At 36.2% G+C, this 18,810-nt stretch overlaps 1 protein-coding gene and 1 pseudogene across 14 annotated transcripts in view; one reads left to right on the top strand and one right to left on the bottom strand.

Moving 5' to 3' along the window:
• The window catches only part of KIAA1328, a 370,349-nt gene that overhangs the window by 95,599 nt on the left and 255,940 nt on the right, over positions 1-18,810 (top strand). The window contains exon 1 of one of the 13 annotated variants that reach the window (XM_082416092.1): positions 13,796-16,265. The exons of the other annotated variants lie outside the window; for them this stretch is intronic. Within the exon in view, the coding sequence (XP_082272218.1) occupies positions 16,257-16,265 (9 nt within the window). The 5' untranslated portion in view covers positions 13,796-16,256. Of the gene's footprint in view, positions 1-13,795; positions 16,266-18,810 lie in introns of those variants that run through there. 13 annotated transcript variants of the gene reach the window in all.
• The window catches only part of LOC309639174 (large ribosomal subunit protein uL4 pseudogene), a 470,274-nt pseudogene that overhangs the window by 365,940 nt on the left and 85,524 nt on the right, over positions 1-18,810 (bottom strand). The window lies entirely within an intron of this gene.

The raw sequence follows: 18,810 nt of genomic DNA, 5'->3' as shown, positions 1-18,810 counted from the left end.
CAAGATTTGTTCATCAAATGTAACAAATGTACCACACTAATGCAACCTGTTAATACTAGGGGAAACTGGGGGTGGGGGGCACTGTATAAGAGCTCTCTGTACTTTCTGCTCAATTTTTCTATAAACTTAAAATTGCTCTGAAAGATAAAGTCTATTAATTAAGGGAGGAAAAAAATTTCCTATAAAGAAAATATCAAGCTCTGATGGCTTCACTGGTAAATGATGCCAAGTATTTAAGGAGAAAATACTACTAGTGTCTTTCAGTGGTCCCCAGTATCACACTGTGTTGGGTGTCCCCAAGATCACCTCTAAGGTTAGTGATTTGCTACAAGGATCCCTAGGACCCAGAAGTCATCATATTCATAGGTACATTTTTTTAAAAAAGCAAAAGGATACAAAGCAAAAGTTATATGTATTAGTGTTGTCTACCAGGGAATCTTGCTTGATCCTAATAATCTAGGGTTTTTACTGGAGATCAGTCACGCAGTGCCTGTGTGACCACTGTAGTTACTGAAAGCCAGGTATTCACTATAAACCACATTGTTTGCATAAACTATCTAGACAAATTGACATACTGGTGCAGTGCCATTCAAGACTCCAAACGTGCAAAACAATTTTTTTAGAACATTCTAAGAGTTCAGTTCCCAAGAGTCAGGTAAGAGCCAGTCACAAAATCAGGCACTTCTGGAAATGTGCAATATTTGAGCAAATCAAGCCTGCAGATAGTCCTACACAAACTTGTTCTGAAAATTTTTCTGAAAATTTCAAACTCATTACCTACAATTTCCTGTTAGGAGAACCTGACAAAGATACTACAAGAAATAGTAATATTGCAAATGAATATCCCTTGTTCGTTTGTTTGTTTGTTTATGGCTACGTTGGGTCTTCATTGTGGTGCGCGGGCTTCTCATTGTGGTGGCTTCTCTTGTTGCAGAGCATGGGCTCTAGGCACACTGGCTTCAGTAGTTGTGGCACACGGGCTCAGTAGTTGTGGCTCGCGGGCTCTAGAGCGCAGGCTCAGTAGTTGTGGCGCACAGGCTTGGTTTCTCCGCAGCATGTGGAATCCTCCCGGACCAGGGCTCAAACCTGCGTCCCCTGCATTGGCAGGTGGATTCTTAACCACTGCACCACCAGGGGAGTCCCCAGTATTCCTTGTTATTAATATAGATGCAATAATTCTCAATAGAATATATGCAAATCAAATCCAACAATATAGAAAATGCATAATATATCATAACCAAATTTTTTCTAGAATGAAAGACTGGTTTAACATTCAAAAATCAATCAGTGTAATTCACCATATTAACCAAAACCAAAAAAAACTATATGATTATCTCAATAGATGGAGAAAAAAATATGACAGAATTCAACATCCCTTTCTTATAAATGTCTGTGCCAACTAGAAATAGAATTTCTTCAACCTGTTCTAGGGTATTTATGAAAAATTTACACTCATACTTAAATGTGAAGATTTTATACTTTTCCACTTACGATTAGAAGCAAGGCTGGTAGTTGGAAGTAGAACTCCAAATCATCATTTTAAATTGATTTATGATTCTTTACTTTCACATATGTATGGAACTTTAATAGTTAAGTGCAACAAATACATTTTTCTTTTTCTTGGTGGGACACTTTTTTTCCTATGGTTTTTTTTCCCTGCTGTTTTATTATCATTTATTTTATTTTATTTCATATTTAAATAGGAATTGTGGATAACGGGATAAGAAAGAATAAAAGTAATATATATTCTTTTGAGTAATTTTGGTTTTGCTCTGTGAAACTCTCTGGAAGATATTAATGTCATTTTGATTTAAGACTCTTCTGAGCATATATAACCAAAATTATAAAATGGCCATTTTGTGATCCTTAAGTTGTTTAGTTTGATTTAAGAGGAGAGGTGGTGCAAGATTAAAATAGTGATAGGTGATTGTAGTGTTTTGAGTAAAGGTGAACCATGTTTAACATATATTGTACTTGGTTTCAAAATGCTTAAAACCCTTTTTTTCCCCTGTAGGTATTGGTCCCCTGAAGAGACGGGAACCCAGGAGAAGGCTCAGGTAGTTTGGGATAAGTTAAATAAATTTTGGATGTGTTCACTTTGTCTAGTGTGTAGGTCTTTCGGAATATGTCCATTCACCAAAGTAGTAAATGGAAATTTGCCTGTAAGGCTCAGGTGAAAAGTCAGGGTTGTATATATATATTATTGGCAGAAGTGAAAGTAAGAATATTATTAGTTGATAATATCTTATTTAGTATGTAGACATATATTTTGCAAACAGTTTTTGAGTGCCAGCTATGTACTAGGCACTGTCTGACATGTTGTAAGGGGGAAACGAACAAGATATTTGTAATGCAGTGTGCTAAGTCTATGATAGAGATATTTGCAGGGTGAGATTTCAGAGAGCAGAGGAGAGGCTAACTAGGGATTAAGGAAGACTTCCCAGAGAATTGACTCTTGATCTGAATCTTAAAGCACAAAGGAATTTATCAAATAGAGAAGGCAAAGGAGGGAATGTCACACAAAAGGAAAAGCATGTGAAAAAGCATCAAGATGTAAATAAGCATGGCATTGTTCAGAGAACAGTATTGGCAGATAATTCCAGTAGAGCACCTCTTAATCAGCTTGCAGTTGTTTGTCCTAGTGAACAATGAATTTCTTATTACAAAATGTTTACTTATTCTTTGTGACGTCAGTGTCTTGCACAGCATTTAACACATAACAGATCCTGAGTAAATAATTCTTGAAAGAATGACCACAATATACACAATATGATAAATGGTACTTTTTTTTGGCATAAGGGATTGTGGGAGTTGATGGGGCAAAGAAGACTTTGAATAAAATAGTCATTGAGTTGAGACTTGAAAGGTGAACAGAAAATTACCATGCCTGCAAGTAAGGGGTAAAGAAAGGAACATTCTGGACATCCCAAGATATAGAGTTATAGAGAGCATTCAGCTGCCCTCTTTAGTATGGAAGCCACTAGCTACGTGTGACAATTTAAATTTAAATTAATTATAATTGAATAAAATAAAAACCTCGGTACCTTAGTCACCACACCGTATTTTAAGTTCCCAAATGCCCACATGTGACTGGTACTGTATAGAATGGATATAGAACATTTACATCATCACAGAAAGTTCTGTTGGACAGCACTGTCATCATGTGACATTTCAGGAGTTCGATTTACTGAAAGTACAGGTTGCAATGGTGAGGTTGAAGTTGCAAAGGCAAGGTGGAAGGAAATGATGCTGGAAAGGTAAGCTTAGTCCAAATCACTGAGGGTCTTGAATGGCCAGGGTATTTGGGCTTACCCTGTGGGATATCAGCTTGGGGTGGGGGGAGAGGTTTGGTATTTACTTTTGATAATTGAAGGTAGGGCCTGGTGAATTGATCTGATTGGTGTTGTAAAAGAATCTTTTTGGCAGCAAGACCAAAGATCGATTGAAAGTTTAAAATTAGTGTTCAGAAGTTTACTGTGTAGTAGAGCAGTAGTCCAGGTGGGAGAGATACTAAAATCTGAGCTAAATCAGAGATGATGAGGATAGAAAGGGGGAGACAGACTTGACAGCTATTTAGAGGTAAAGTAGGTGTGATGATTGTGGAGCTAACAGAATCTGCGTGGCTCTGATTTCTGGGTTGGGCATGTAGGGAGATGGGATAGGACATATATGGGGAAAAGCAGGTTTTAAAAAGAGATAAAGGTTATGACTTTAATTTTGGCCACATTAACTTTGAAGATAGGCCCAATCTAATTCAGATAAGAGTCTGGAGTTGAGAATAAAATTTGGGACTAGATATGTACTTCTGGGAGTCAGAATATAATTGGCTTTTGAAGCTTAGACGTTGGGTGAGGTTGCCCAGGAAGAACATACAACATGAAGAGAGATAAAAGCCGAAGACAGACCCTAACATTTATTAGGTGTAAAGAGATAGGGCCTTAGAATGAGAATGAGAATGAATAGAGACAAGGGAATAGTGTTAATAAAAAGTTGGGTCAGAAGGAGCTGAAGGAAGATAGCATTTCAAGAGAGTTGTACAGATAAGTCATATAAGGAGAACCATAAAGTATATATTGGATTCGTTGAACAAGAAGTCACTAGGGACCTTTAGGAATTACAGTACGCTGAACTACCAAGTGAATTCAGATCTTCATTTGAGGTGAATTTGTAAAGGGTCATTGGGAGTAACAGAACTGATATGGGTAACTTCAACCATGTAAGTTACCCTTGCTTCATTTGTAAGATGATAATATACCATGGTGTTTTTATTATTATAAAGATCAAGTGAGGGAATAAGAGAAAAAGTATTTTGTAAACTCTAAAGTTTATTTTTTTAAGTTTACAGAATTGTGATTACTTTTAGGTGAAATCTATGTTTAATTGAAGGTTAAGAAGATGGGAGGGAGGATTTTAGGTAAAGCCAGAAGACACCAAGACATATCTTGGTAGAATATTAGAGACTCTGGAGGACCAATTAGAATCGTATGAACAGTGAAGTTATAAGACAAAAGAGTAAGGCTGGACTGAGTGAGGAAGAGAGAATATTGTGATTAGCAGACCATTTGGCTGAATACCTTCTTCCTGGGCAGATCTAGAATACACTAAACAAGTTTGAAGCCTTTTTTGTACTGTGCAAACAGGTCACTCTTCCTTAGATATATTCATGCTAGTTACATTAGTTACAGTTTAGCCTGCTTGAAAAAAAATTTGACTCTTATGTATTTCTTACAAATGATTTAGTTTCGAGGGTTATATTCATTTCATCTAGTTTTTCTTCTTCTCTCTCTTCTCCCCTTTGATTTCTTCTTCTTTTGAAAGTTCTCTGAACCCTTATTTTTCTCTTATTGCTGTTTTAGTTGTTGTTGTTTGAAACCCTCAGCTTTTGTAGCTTTTGAGTGTAGGTCTTCTGGGTATGGGGTTTTCTAAGCATTTTCACATTCATTTTACCGTGAGGTGAGCTCCTTGCTCAGGGAGTTCTGTTTCCTGGGGTCTAACTGATCAAATGAAGGATAGATTATCTGAGAAATTATCGTCTAACCAAGAATAATTGAAAATTTTATTTTAATATATCTGGTTATCATGCCTTGTTTGGCCTCTAGAGATATAAATTCTAGCAGCATCTAGCAGATGCCAGCACGAGGCATCTTTGTGTTATTATTAGGAAAGAGGAACACCTCTACTCTGAAGGGGGAGAAGGGAGAGGGAGGGGAGGAGGGAGGAAGGGAGACAGACTTTGGTTGCATGGTGATGAGAATACCAAGTCCTCCTGTTCCATATTCCTCCATTCAAAGCATACCTTAAATGAACTCTGCTTCTTTCCTAAGGTTATACAGATGCTGGGCAAAATTGTTAACTCAACTGTGACACTTTAAATTTGTTTCTTTTCAGTTGGGCTGAAAAGTGGGCTAGGGGCTTGTTCCTTGGCTTTAAGAGAGTGAAATCTCAGCTAAAAACATGTACTTTATATGATCATTTTATCCCATGTTAAACAATAGCTTAAATATAAATTAGTCAAATGAGGGAGGAGAGACAACTCTTTCTTATAGAAGAATTTCAAATAATAAATGTAGATACTCCCCCTTTCAAAAGGTGGAGCTTAATTTCCATCCTCTGCTCCTGAGATACTCTCACTTACTTGCATTCAAAGAATAGAGAATGAAAGGAAAAATAATAACTTCACAATGGAGAAGCCCAGCAAACACTACCTTAACCAGGTAATGAAGGTTAACATCACCAGAATCTTGTGGCTCTCAGATACCCCTGCTATGATGGGATGAGAATGGCACTTCGCCTCTGTGGTATTCTTTCCCAAAGTCCATAACCCCATTCCAGCCATGAGAAAAACATTCGACAAACTCAGATTGGAGATTGGCCCGTATTCCTCAAAATTATCAAGGTCATGGAAATCAAGGGAAGACTGAGAAACTGTCACAGACTACAGGAAACTGAGGAGACACGATAAACTCAATGTACCCTGAATAGGACTGTGGAATAGAAAAAGGACATTAATGGAAAAATTAGTGAAATCTGAATAAAGTCTGGAGTTTAGTTAATAGTAATGTAACAGTGTTGGATTCTTAGGTGTGACAAATACACTACAGTGATATAAGATATTAACAATAGGGAAAACTGGAGGAGAGGTATATAGGAACTCTCTGTAGGATCTTTTCAACTTTTCTATAAATCTAAAATTATTCTAAAATAAAGCCTATTGAAAATAAATTAATCATAATGCTATGACAAAATTGCTGCTTGAAGACTGCCTGCTGTGAGCAGAGACAATTTAGAAATAGTAATAACTTTTTCCTTGATGTTATGTTCACTGTCCTTTAAAGGAGAGAAGTGGTTTCAAATGGGAGTGCCATTGTAAGGACAAGTAGGTGCAACTCAACACCAAAATATATTCATGCGGTGCATTTAAAGTCCAGATTTCTTGTTGCCCAGAAGTATTTACCTAACTTAGAAGGAACTGTGTAAACTATACTAACATTCACTGCCAACCGCAGTAGTGATAGAAGTTTCTGTTCTTCCATACATCAGTGTTGCTTTCTCTTTTAGGAACACAGACAGGGCAAGATGTGTATGGTGGTGGTAGTCGTGGTGTATTAATTATTGTTGTTTATGGTACCCTAATGGGGTGGAGATAAAGATCTTGACCAAAGCAGAATGGTATAGTGATTAAGAGCATGGACCTGGTGCTAGACTGCTGGGACTTGAACCCTGATTCCACAGATTCTAACTGTGTGATCCTCAGCAATTTATTTAACCTCTTGGGATCTCAGTTTCTTCAACTGTAAAATAAGATATTAAATGTACCTCATAGGGGTTTTGTGCCACTTAGAACAGTTTCTGACATGTAACAAGTGCTCAGTAAGTGTTAGATATTCCTGTTTTATTATTTGTAACTATCAAGTCACAAATGTGGAATATGGTTGCTATTGTGATATGCTTTTTAAAATACTTTAAAATGCTTTTTTCCTGCTGTCTTCAAAATTTAGTCTTTGGCTCTGGTTTTCGGCAATTTGACTATGATATGTCTAGGGAGGGATGTGCGTGTATGTATGTATGTGTGTGTGTTTATCCTGCTTGGAGTTCCTTGAGCTTCTTTTGTCTGTGGTTTGTTGTGTTTCATTAATTTTGCAAAGTTCTTGACCATTCATTATCTCTTCAGACATTCCTTCCATCCCCTTCTCTCTCTTTTCTCTTTCTGGGATTCTGGGTATACATATTTGCTATGGTACCACAGATCTGGGATGCTGTGTTCTTTTTATCTTCTTTGTGTTTCATTTTGGCTAATTTCTGCTGCCTTACTTTGAAGTTGACTGTTCCCTGTGCTGTATCAAGTCTGCTGATAAAGCCATCGGAGGAATTCTTTATTTATTATTTAATACCTGACATTGTGTGCTAAAGAACAGCAGAGATTGAGGTAAATAGAATTTATGCTCAGAAAAGGCACCTCTCTCCTCTATCAGGGAGGCAGTTAGTATGCACTTTGAGTCATTCTAGTCAATTGTTGAATTGGATTCGTGTCTTATTATTACTGTAGTTATCCTCAGTGCACCAGACTTGAAATTTCTGTAGTGGAGGGCTCCTGCTACCTTGTGCTTATTGTGGGTTCTGGAGTACTGGCAGGGTTTTCCTAATGTTCCTGGTCTCTCTGGGTATAGGTAGGGCAGCAGTGTTTCCTGACCTCATAGAAGCTTCTAACTTTTGCTTTCTGTAAGAGAGTGGGCCACGAAGTGGGCAGAGTTTTGTACATAGGCATCACTGATGGGAATTCTCTTAGGTCTCTTGCTTCATTATTATGTCCTATAAGCCCCTGGTAGGAGCCTGTGAGAAAAATCTAGTGAGGGAATGCATACTCTCCGATGTCTTCTATGTCTGGTGCTCCCAGGAATGTGTAAGCTGTCATATTAGCCCACACTCAGCCTTTATTAAAATTTTGTTATAATTTTTCAGCTGTTTTTTCTTATCTGCCTTTTATGATGACCACCTCTTCTCTGAGTTCTGTGTCCTGTCTCTCCTTAGAGAGGCTTGTCACCTTTGGAGTTCAGTTCTTGTGACATGAACTCTGATGGGCGCAAAAAAGTTCTACAGATTCTCTGGCTGTTTCTCATCATTAGTGTGGGAGTAACCTTCTCTTGAGACTTTCTACATTCTAAGCAGAGTGGACCTCCCTTATAATCATAATATATCTTTTATATACGAGTTAAAGAGCTCTAAGAAGAAATACTTCACGTATAGAACTGCCTTTTCTAACTTTGAAGCTAATAGTAGTACGTTTTAAAATAGTAGTAGCAGTGCTGAAATGAATGGATAGGAGCATATTTTTAATAGGCATCTTGAGTCCCACAAAGAGATGTTATAAAGTGTGCTGTGTAATGAGGTGAGTTGTGCATCAAGATGCTTTGAATCTGAGGTGTTAGAAGAATGGTCCTCCTATTGTACTCTGCATGTAGTTATGGAATCCACTTTATAATTAGTGTTATACACATTAAATCAGATCACAGCAATGGCCAATCAATTTTTCCTTAATTCTTCTATTTTAAATCTAGGATGCATAAAAAGGATCCCATTCAAAATGAATCTGAATATTATGGTATAGCTTCAATGCTGTAACAGTTCCATAGCAACTCACAATAATTGCAAGGATTAAAGTAAAAAAATTTTTCTTTGCAAAGTCAGGACCCTACACTTTGCCATAATTACCAGTTTTGGTTACCTCATAATGTCTTTATGGCATTCAGTATATTTCCCCATTGGTTGCACATATTCCAAAATTAGGGCAGTTGCTAAGATTGTCACATGGATTTTTCTTCCCAGCATGAACCCAACATGAATCCAGTGAAAAAGAAAAAACAAATAGGCAAAAACCTCGAATGACAAAGAAGTCTTTTGGCTAGGACTTGGATTCATAAAGACAGTTCAAGACATCCTGACCTTTTTCTCTGCACGTAGTAAGAGGGCTTCTGGTTCTAGTTGGCCTCACTCTTGAGGTAGCTTAGCCCAATCAGATATTTGAAGATTTCTTTTTATCTGACTTTCAGAATTGTGAAATATTCATTTATTCTCTAGGCTTTATTTTAAACCAGAGATAAATAAAGTAGTAAATAATTTGCTATTTTGCAATGTTTTTGCTGTTCTTCACTTTAGGGAATCTATGCTGTAATATAAATTTTTGAAGATTACCAAGCCTAGCTACTTTTTTTTTTTAATTTTAGTTTTATTTGTTTTAACATGTAACAGTGTATTCATACTTTTATATATTCTATAAGAATGGTTTTGCTCCTTAGAATTCCACCTTGCATATTATATTACACAGAAAGTATGATGTATAATTTAGGAAAATCAGTTATAAAAGATTTAAACCATATGCACTTAAATGTAATGTGCTTTTCCCTACTTTGTATCCATGATATAACCTATTCTATCAGTTTATTTTACCAAGGGAGCATAGGGGAAAATATATATAATATGAACAAAAGAAGTGAGTTTTATCGAAAGTAAGCTTATGATTATGCTCTTATTATCTTTATGACATGGACCATACTAGACACCTTAGTGACCATAAACATTTGCAATAATCAGTCTTTTGATTTGCATTAAAAAAAAGTTTGCGATTTTATTTAGGTTTTTCTGTAACTGACATTTACTGTAATTACCTAAAGCCTTGAAAGAGAAATTAAATTCAACAGTAAATGTGGGAAAGTAGCTCCATAGCATATCCTGAGGAATTTTCTCTGAGGTCAGAAACAAAGCAACAAAGCTGAGGTGCTCTGTCTTGTGTGTGTGTTGCTTGTAGAATTAGTAGAAGATGAAAACTGTTAATGATATTGGAACTGGTTTCAAATTCTACTTTTTAATCAGTATATAAAAATGATGAAAGTATGTTCACCCTTGGATTTTCAGCACTCTAGTATATATGTTTTATGTATGCATTAGGTGTTTTTAATGTCCTTTTCATATGTCTTTTAACTCAGGACAGACATCTAGACTTCAGTATAGAGCATCAGGAACTGAGTCGGAAATTGAGGGTACAAGAATAAGAAAGAAAAACAAAGCAGGGTTTCTTTAATTTGGCCAATTTTGTTTATTTTCTAGAGTGGACATGAAGTAAAGGATAAACTGGGTCTCTTCTTTGTATTTTCAGTCTTTGCAAGATTTTCCTGTGTTTCAATCTTTTCATTTGATATAGCTTTTGGTTAGAGTCCCATAATTACCATTCTCTGTCACTGATAGTCCTGTTTCTGCCCACAAATAAGGGATCATTCCTTTGCCATGATGATTAGTGATGTTGAGCACCTCTTTATGTACCTGTTGGCCATTTGTATGTCTTCTTTGGGAAAAGGCCTATATAGGTTCTTTGCCCATTTTTTAAATTGAGTTATTTGTTTTTTGCTATTGAGTTATATGTGTTCTTGTGTATTTTGGTTATTAACCCGTTATTGAATATGTGGTTTGCAGATATTTTCTCCCATCCCATAGGCTGCCTTTTCATTTTGTTGATGGTTTCCTTTGCTGTGCAGAAGCTTTTTAGTTTGTTTTAGTCTCACTTATTTGTCTGCGTTTGGTGTCAAATCCAAAACATCATTGCCAAGACCAGTGTCAAGGAGCTTATCCCTATATTTTCTTCCAGGAGTTTTATAGTTTCAGGTCTTACATCAAGCCTTTAATCCACTTTGAGTTGATTTTTGTGTATGGTGTAAGATAGTGGTTCAGTTTGATTCTTTTGCATGTGGCGTTCCAGTTTTCCCAACACAATTTATTGAAGAGACTGTCCTCTTCCCATTGTATATTCTTGGCTCCTTTGTCATAAATTAATTGACCATATATCCATGGGTTTATTTCTGGACTCCCTATTCTGTTCCATTGATCTGTGTATCTGTTTTTATGCCAGTACCATACTGTTTTGATTACTATACCTTTGTAATATAGTTTGGAATCAGGGAGTGTGATGCCTTCAGCTGTGTTCATCTTTCTCAAGATTGTTTTGGCTATTTGGGGACTTTTGTGGTTCCCTACAGATTTTATGATTGTTTTATTTCTGTGAAAAATGCCATTGGACGTTTGATAGGGATTGCACTGAATCTGTAGATTGCTTTGGGTAGTATGGACATTTTAACAATATTAATTCTTCCAATCCATGAAATGGAATAATTTCCATTTATTTGTGTCTTCTTCACTTTCTTTCATCAATGTCTTACAGTTTTCAGTGTACAGATCTTTCACCTTTTTGGTTAAAATTATTCCTAAGTATTTTATTCTTAACTGATGCTATGGTAAATGCAATTATTTTTCTTAATTTCTCTTTCTGATAGTTTGTTGGTGGTGTGCAGAAATGTAACAGATTTTTTTATATTGATTTTTTATCCTGTAACTTTGTTGAATTTATTAGTTCTTACATTTTTTTTGGTGGAGCCTTTAGGCTTTTCTGTATGTAATATCACATCATCCTCAAATAGAGATAATTTTAATTCTTCTTTTCTGATTTGGATGCCTTTTACAGTTGGCTCTCATTATCCATTGGGGATTGGTTCCAGAGCCCCTGTAGATACCATGGATTCTCAAGTCCCTTATATAAAATGGGTGTTGTACAGTTGTACAGTTGACCCTCTATTCTCAGATACAGAACCCGTGGATATGGACAGCCAACTGTATTTCTTTTTCTTTCCTAATTGCTCTGGCTAGCACTTCCAGTGGAAAATTGTTTTTTTATTATTATGAAAATAACAAGAAGGAAGCTTAGGGAAAGGAAAAGTATATGTCACTGCAATATGATAAAACAAGGTCTGTAATAACTATATAAATACTAGCCCAAGTTAGTTTTCAAAGGGCTAATCACTCTCAAAATCAGTGACAGAGATCTTAGAGACCACTTCCTGCTGGAGGCCAAGTGATTCTCATTCATCATTTCTGTTTCTCATAAAACCCCAGGAAAGTTACAGCCATAGTTTTTCTAGTTCTAAGCTAGGCTATAGCAGTACTTGAAAACTACAGCCTACAGGTCAAATCCAGGCTACTGCCTACTTTTGTAAATTAAGCTTTTTTGGAACACAGCCATGCTTACTTGGCTCTGTATTGTCTATGTTTACATGGCAATCACAGAGTCGTTCAGTTGTGGGATACAGTATGGCCCGCAAAACGTGAAATACTATCTGGACCTTTAGAAAAAGTTTGCCAAAGTTTGGGTGGAAAGCATCCACCCTAAATGAAATCTCTAGATCCAAACAGGTCTCCCTTTTCTGTCTTAATCTCTATTGTTGTGCTTTTATTAGCTAGCATAGTTTATTTTCTCTTTCTTCTCTTGCTGAATCTGATTTTTAATACTACTTATATCTGGAATTCCAACATTTCAGTTCAAGAATTTGTACCCTTATCTTTCTGAGGAAAGCAAGACATTATAGTTCTCCCAGTGAATTAGGAAGAAATTTTTTTGTTTTATTTTTGCACTTTTGTTTGTTTTTAACCTTTATTGGTTAGTCTGTTTGCCTGAGCATACATATTTTCTTCCTTGCTGCATTTTCCTTTATTCTATTCTCCTATTCCCTTTTCCCTTTCCCCACTTACCCAGACCTGAAGTCACTTACTAAAAACAGCAAATTTGGAGCTCCTTTGGTATAAACCTTTCAGTTTATATTTTAAGGAAAAGGGCATCTCCCCTGCTCGTGAATAGCTGCCCAGATAATGCCATCTTTGCCATCCCAGAGAGCATATGACTATCTGATTCATTATGTTATCTGGAACCATATATTTGCTTAGTTGGGATTTTGGTTTTAGTTTGGTTTGGTTTTGTCATGCACCTGTAAGAAACAGATCAAGGAGAGAGGAAAACTTGCGATTAGGAGATAAGTCCTGGAGCTCTAATGCACAGTATGGTGACTATAGATAACAATATTGTATTATAATTATTAACTTGCCAAGAGAATAGGTCTTAAATATTCTCACCACAAAAAAGAAATGATAATTATGTGACATGATAGAGGTGCTAACTCTTGCTGTAATGCAATCATACTGATGCAGTATATATAAATGTATCAAATTAACATGTTTTTTGTACACCTTAAATTTACACAGTGTAATATGTCAAATACATTTCAATTAAAAAATAAAAGCGTACACACACACACAAAAAAAATAGGGAAAGTGGAGGCTGTATCCCTCAGCACTTTGCAGCCCTTTGTCCTAATGAAGCAGCCAGGCTAGTCTGTGTCAAGTGTATACTGTGTGTGTGCCTATTTAGAGGTCAAAGGAGATAGCTTGAGATAACAGGGGACATTTTACCAGAGAATTTCTGGGTGCTTGGCACTTAAAATTATGTGGCAATATGCATGTATTAATGAGCTGTATACTGGTTTTCAGTAAAAATCTGTGATAAATTGTCCTATCACACCAAATTGTATAAAGGTACCATTATTAAACCATTTCTTCTGTAGGTTTTAATTCATTGTAACCAGCTCACTCAATTTAGTGCTTTTATATACAATTGGGGAAGAAACATTAACTCTCTGTAGTTTTTTAAATGTTTATCTAATTAATGAAATATGTCCTAGGCATATGACATAAGCATGAGTTGCTAGGGTTTTTATTGCACACATATCTGCTGTTTGGCATGTATAAATGAAAAAAAAAACCCATGTTTTATATTTTATATATACTTATATATAAAATTCTGCCTTTTTAGGAATTAATATTTAGTCATATTTAATCAGTTTTATCTCACATATCTTTTGTGGCCATACTCTCCATTCTTATCCATTGTGATCCAAACAGATTGTGTTCTAACAAGGTTAGAATTTGGTTGTCAAGTCATAGCAGGGGCACAAATTATTTGGCATGATTAATAGCTTGAATGGGAAAAATGGCAGTGTGTGTGTGTATATATATATTTATATATATATACACACACACACACAGATAATAAATTTTGTATTATGTATATATATAAAACTTTTTCCTTCCTGAATTCTTATAAAGGTCTATAACTGAGAAAAGAGCCTTTCCAAAAGGAGATAGAAAAAGTCAGTAATACTCTCATGAAAATAAACACATAAAACACATTTTTAAGTTATAAAATTTAAATAATTATTTATAATTACTCTTGTCCTATACACAAATATAGTAGAGGCGTACATTTTACTATTTATTATACAATTAGTTCTGCTAAAAGGAGACATACATGTTCCTAAAAATCACACTGCAAAATCATGCCCCCAAAACCCCACTTATGGGAAAAATGTGTTTAGGGGCACAGCACTCAAAAACTTCATCAGTGCAACACTTTTTTAAAGGAAACTAATAAAAATGATAGCACAGTTTTACAAATATTAAATAATTAAATGCATAAATACTGCAATAAACATGGTGCTTTACCTTGAAAATACCTGAAGTATGCTGGTGGAAATGGACACTGAAAGGGGTTGCAGTTTGTGAGTTATTGTAAAGTGGTAGAAGAAGAGTTACTGAGATTGTATAGAAAGTTTTAACACTAGGTGTGTGTGGGTGTGGCCATAACACAGGGTGAACTACCTTAGCTGGTAGATGTTTGAGGTGTGAGGTGTGTGGGTGTGTTTTTGTGTATTCCTACTGGGCTTGAGTCAGCTGGCTGCCATTTTCTACCTGCACCTAGCGTTTCTTATGGGTGAGAGTCACATTGTGCTCAGATTATTTTCAGATACATCAAATGCACTGAAACAAATGTGTGTTTTCAAAACAAGCGTTATGGCAGAACTGACAGTATATAAAATTTCCCACTTGGAGAAATGAAACTTTTTATTTTATTGCAATTCAGTTGCACAGGCACCAGGGGGAGTAGTAGGTTCACATTTCTCAGCAGCACTGACCAGTGCTTTTCTTAGTTTTGCAGCTGCACATATGGTAGATTATTATCATTTTATGGTTACAGTTATAAGCAATTTGGTAGAAAATGACAGCTAAATTATGCAGTGTTAGTTTTATTTGTTTTAATTTGATAATCTAAATATATATATATTTTAATGAGGAAACAAAAGGCAGAATAATTTTTAGTAGAAGGAGTAACCCTTCCTATGTCTTAGTCATGTGCCACCCAGTGGAGCTAGCATTTCATTTTTAACAGATCTCTTGTGTATGATAAAAAGTGAAGCACATATCTGAGAGGTTATGTCTGTATTCTGGGGAGTGTTGTTTTCAGCTACATTATCATAATTCTTACTGCTTACTAAAAGGGAGATTTTGCTGGCAATTGGATTGAAAAATATGTAAATTTAAAAATCCTCTACCATTTCCTAGAGACAGAACATTCCCAAATTTTATTCCAGGAGGCATCTCTAGAAATGATGGCAAAGCAAATTTACTTCCCTGAGCACTATCAGAATTTGGCACAGTGCTACTTAGAGTGCTTGCTGGTTATAGGCATCATGGCCCATTGGCACCTATACATACAACCCTTTTTTTAATTGCAGGAATATGCCAGGGAAAAGATGTTCAGAGTGCCTACCTTGGTTGTTTGGGACTTGTATATTCAAAGGGAGTGTCAGAAAATCAGTACCTAACACTCGTGTGAAATTCCACAGGTATCCAACTTGGAATACATCTCTATTATAAAACAATGGATTTGCCTTGAGTAAAGGCAAATTTTGTTTGTAGTATTTATTTAAGTACACAACTTCATTTGTTATTAAGTCTTCCTTACATATTTTCTTGGCTTGCTTAGCGTTAATACCTGTTGATACCCATATGGTGATCTCTATATCTTAAAACACAGCCTATCATTTTTACGTGGTGTGTATATTCAGAGCCATTCCTGGAACTGGGGAGAAGATACACACAAACTGCTTGATCATTGAAAATGTTAAATTCAGTGAAATAATGTAGTGCTTGTGATCTTTATTCCATTAGTATAAATAAGTCGTATCAGTGATTTTACCAGAGTGGGGAGTTAGTTAGCATTTTTTATTGCTTTTAAGTCATTTTAAAACAATTGTTGCACAAGTGGTATAGATGGAATTAGAAAACAATTCCTTTTGGGGGTTAGAAACCTGAATATTACAGTAATCTTATTGACACCAGTTGGAGAAAAAGAAAAAATTTTATATTGATGGATAACATAGTCCTTAATTTTATTCAGTGTGATTTCTTTTTTGTTGTATATGGTACCCTAACTTAATTCACTTGTATTATAGCATATGTCATTTTGGATTCATTTCAAAGGGTAATCAACTCAGGAACTGATTGTGCCATATTATTCTCTAGTAAAGTAAACTTCATGTTTCCTTCAAATGAAACTGGTATGTATTAGCACTTTATAATAAAGTGACATCCCTCAACAACATAATGATGATGCTCTAAATGATAGTAGGATGTTAAAACTTTTTTGGAGCACTAACTTTGGTTATTTAAATGTAAAAACTCAGCATTATGATTTGAAAATACTGAAAGTGATTTGAGAAATTAAAGGTTTAGCAATTATCTTACCTATATTTTATAAAACATATAGTGCCAAATATGTGCATGTACTCTACTGGATAATAATGATGTTTGTAACATGGGACTGCTATAGAACCATAGTCACTTCTCTTGAATAGCTAAAAAATAGAAATTTGGGGATCACCAGCATATATATTGAATTTGAAGCTATGGTATTATATAAGGTCATGGGAAAAGGTAGTGAATAAGTTCTAGGACATTATCTTAGGAAATACCTGCATTTAAGGGTAAGCAAGGGAAAGTCAGTGAAAGAGATTTAAAAAGGAGCAATCAGTAAGGAAAAAGCAGAATGGGCCAGTAGCTCAGAAACCAGAAGAGGAGATCCTTTGAAGAGAGAAAAAGTGGCCAGCAAGGAAGATAAAATCAGGGTGTTATATTTAGCAATTAATAAATTAGAGGATATTTGTCAAGAATACTGTATAAATAAACTGACAAGACAGGGAAACATTGTTTTGGGCCAAAATTAAATTGGACATGAGAAATAGAGATAATGAATATGGATTAATTTTTTAGAGTTTTGGTAATGGGGAGGAGAGAGAGATGTTGGCTGCTCAAGAAGAAGGTATTATTTGAGGAGGGAGTTTCTTAAGATGCACTTAGTTGAAGACTTATGGGAAGGAGCCAAAATCTGTTGAGACCATGAGAAAGATAGTATAATTTATAGGACAGTGTCTGAATGATATAGAAGAATGTGAAGTCAGAAATACAGATGGAGAAGTTTGTCTTAGAAAACATTCATCCATTCACTCATTCTTTCAACATTTATTGAATGCCAAGACCTGAGGGAATGATGTGTTGAGATGGAAGTTGGGGATATTTAACAAGGTCATGTTGGCCATCTGCCTTTTCAGTGAAATAGGATGTACTTAAAAATGAGTAAAATTTTTGCTTCCAGATACAGTTGCTTAAAGCATTACCATTCCATTATAAGTCTTTTTAAATTCACATCACAGTGTTATGTTTCAACTGTCAAACATAATTCAGAAAATTTAAGAGGGAAAGGAAAGTCTGTTTATCCATATTTGTATTCTTTCCATTCTTCCTTCTTGATGTTCCAAAATTCCTTCCTTTGTCATTTCCTTCCTATTTAGAGAATCTTTATCTACTCTTTTAGAATAGATATAAATTCTCTTAGCTGTCTTTCATCTAAGAATTTCTTGATTTCTCCGGCATTTCTGAAGGATATTTTTGTTGGATATAGAATTCTGGGGGTCGATAGTTCTTTTCTTTCAGCACTTGAAGAATGTGTCACTTCCTCTGCCCTTCATGTTTTATGATGAAAATCCAGTGTCATTCATTTAAAAAAATTTTTTTTAAGTTAATTAATTAATTCATTTATTTTTGGCTGGGTTGGGTCTTTGTTGCTTCACGCGGGCTTTCTCTAGTTGCAGCGAGCGGGGGCTACTCTTCGTTGTGGTGCACAGGCTTCTCACTGCGGTGGCTTCTCTTGTTGCAGAGCACGGGCTCTAGGTGCGCAGGCTTCAGTAGTTGTGTCTTGCGGACTCTAGAGCACAGGCTCAGTAGTTGTGGAGCACGAGCTTAGTTGCTTCACGGCATGTGGGATCCTCCTGGACCAGGGCTCAAACCCGTGTCCCCTGCATTGGCAGGCGGATTCTTAACTACTGTACCACCGGGGAAGTCCTATAATTCAGTTTTTTCCTACTTTAAATGAGGTGTTGCTTCTCTCTTGCTTTCAAGAGTTTTCTTTGTCTTTAGTTTCCAAAAGTTTGATTATAATGTGTCTTGGCGTGGATTTTTTGGGGTTTATTCTGTTTGGGATTTGCTTGACTTCTTTTTTTTTTGGTTTTTGTCCACATTGGGTCTTCATTGCTGCACACGGGCTTTCTCTAGTTGTGGCGAGCAGGGGCTACTCTTCATTGCAGTGCACGGGCTTCTCATCGTGGTGGCTTCTCTTGTTGCAGAGCATGGGCTCTAGGCACACGGGCTTTCGTAGTTGCAGGATGCAGGTGCAGTAGTTGTGGCACAGGGGCCCTAGAGCACGCAGGCTTCAGTATTTGTGGCATGTGGGCTTAGAAGTTGTGGCTCGCGGGCTTTAGAGCACAGGCTCAGTAGTTGTGGTACACAAGCTTAGTTGCTCCACGGTGTGTGGGATCTTCCCAGACCAGGGATCAAACCCATGTCTCCTGCATTGGGAGGTGGATTCTTAACCACTGTGCCACCAGGGAAGTCCCTCACTTGACTTCTGGACTGTAGGTTTATGGTTCTTGCCAAATTTGGGGAATTTTCAGGTGTTGGTTCTTTGTATATTTTTCCAGCCCCACCCTCTTTCTGCTCTCTTTCTGGGACTCCAGTGACTGGAACACTGGATCTTTTATTATAGTCCCT

Source organism: Balaenoptera physalus (assembly GCF_965194825.1).
Source record: "Balaenoptera physalus genome assembly, chromosome: 12".
In the NCBI taxonomy this organism is placed as follows: Eukaryota; Metazoa; Chordata; class Mammalia; order Artiodactyla; family Balaenopteridae; genus Balaenoptera; species Balaenoptera physalus.
The sequence above is the reverse complement of the archived record's forward strand: the minus strand, read 5'-3'. Positions and strand labels throughout refer to the sequence as shown.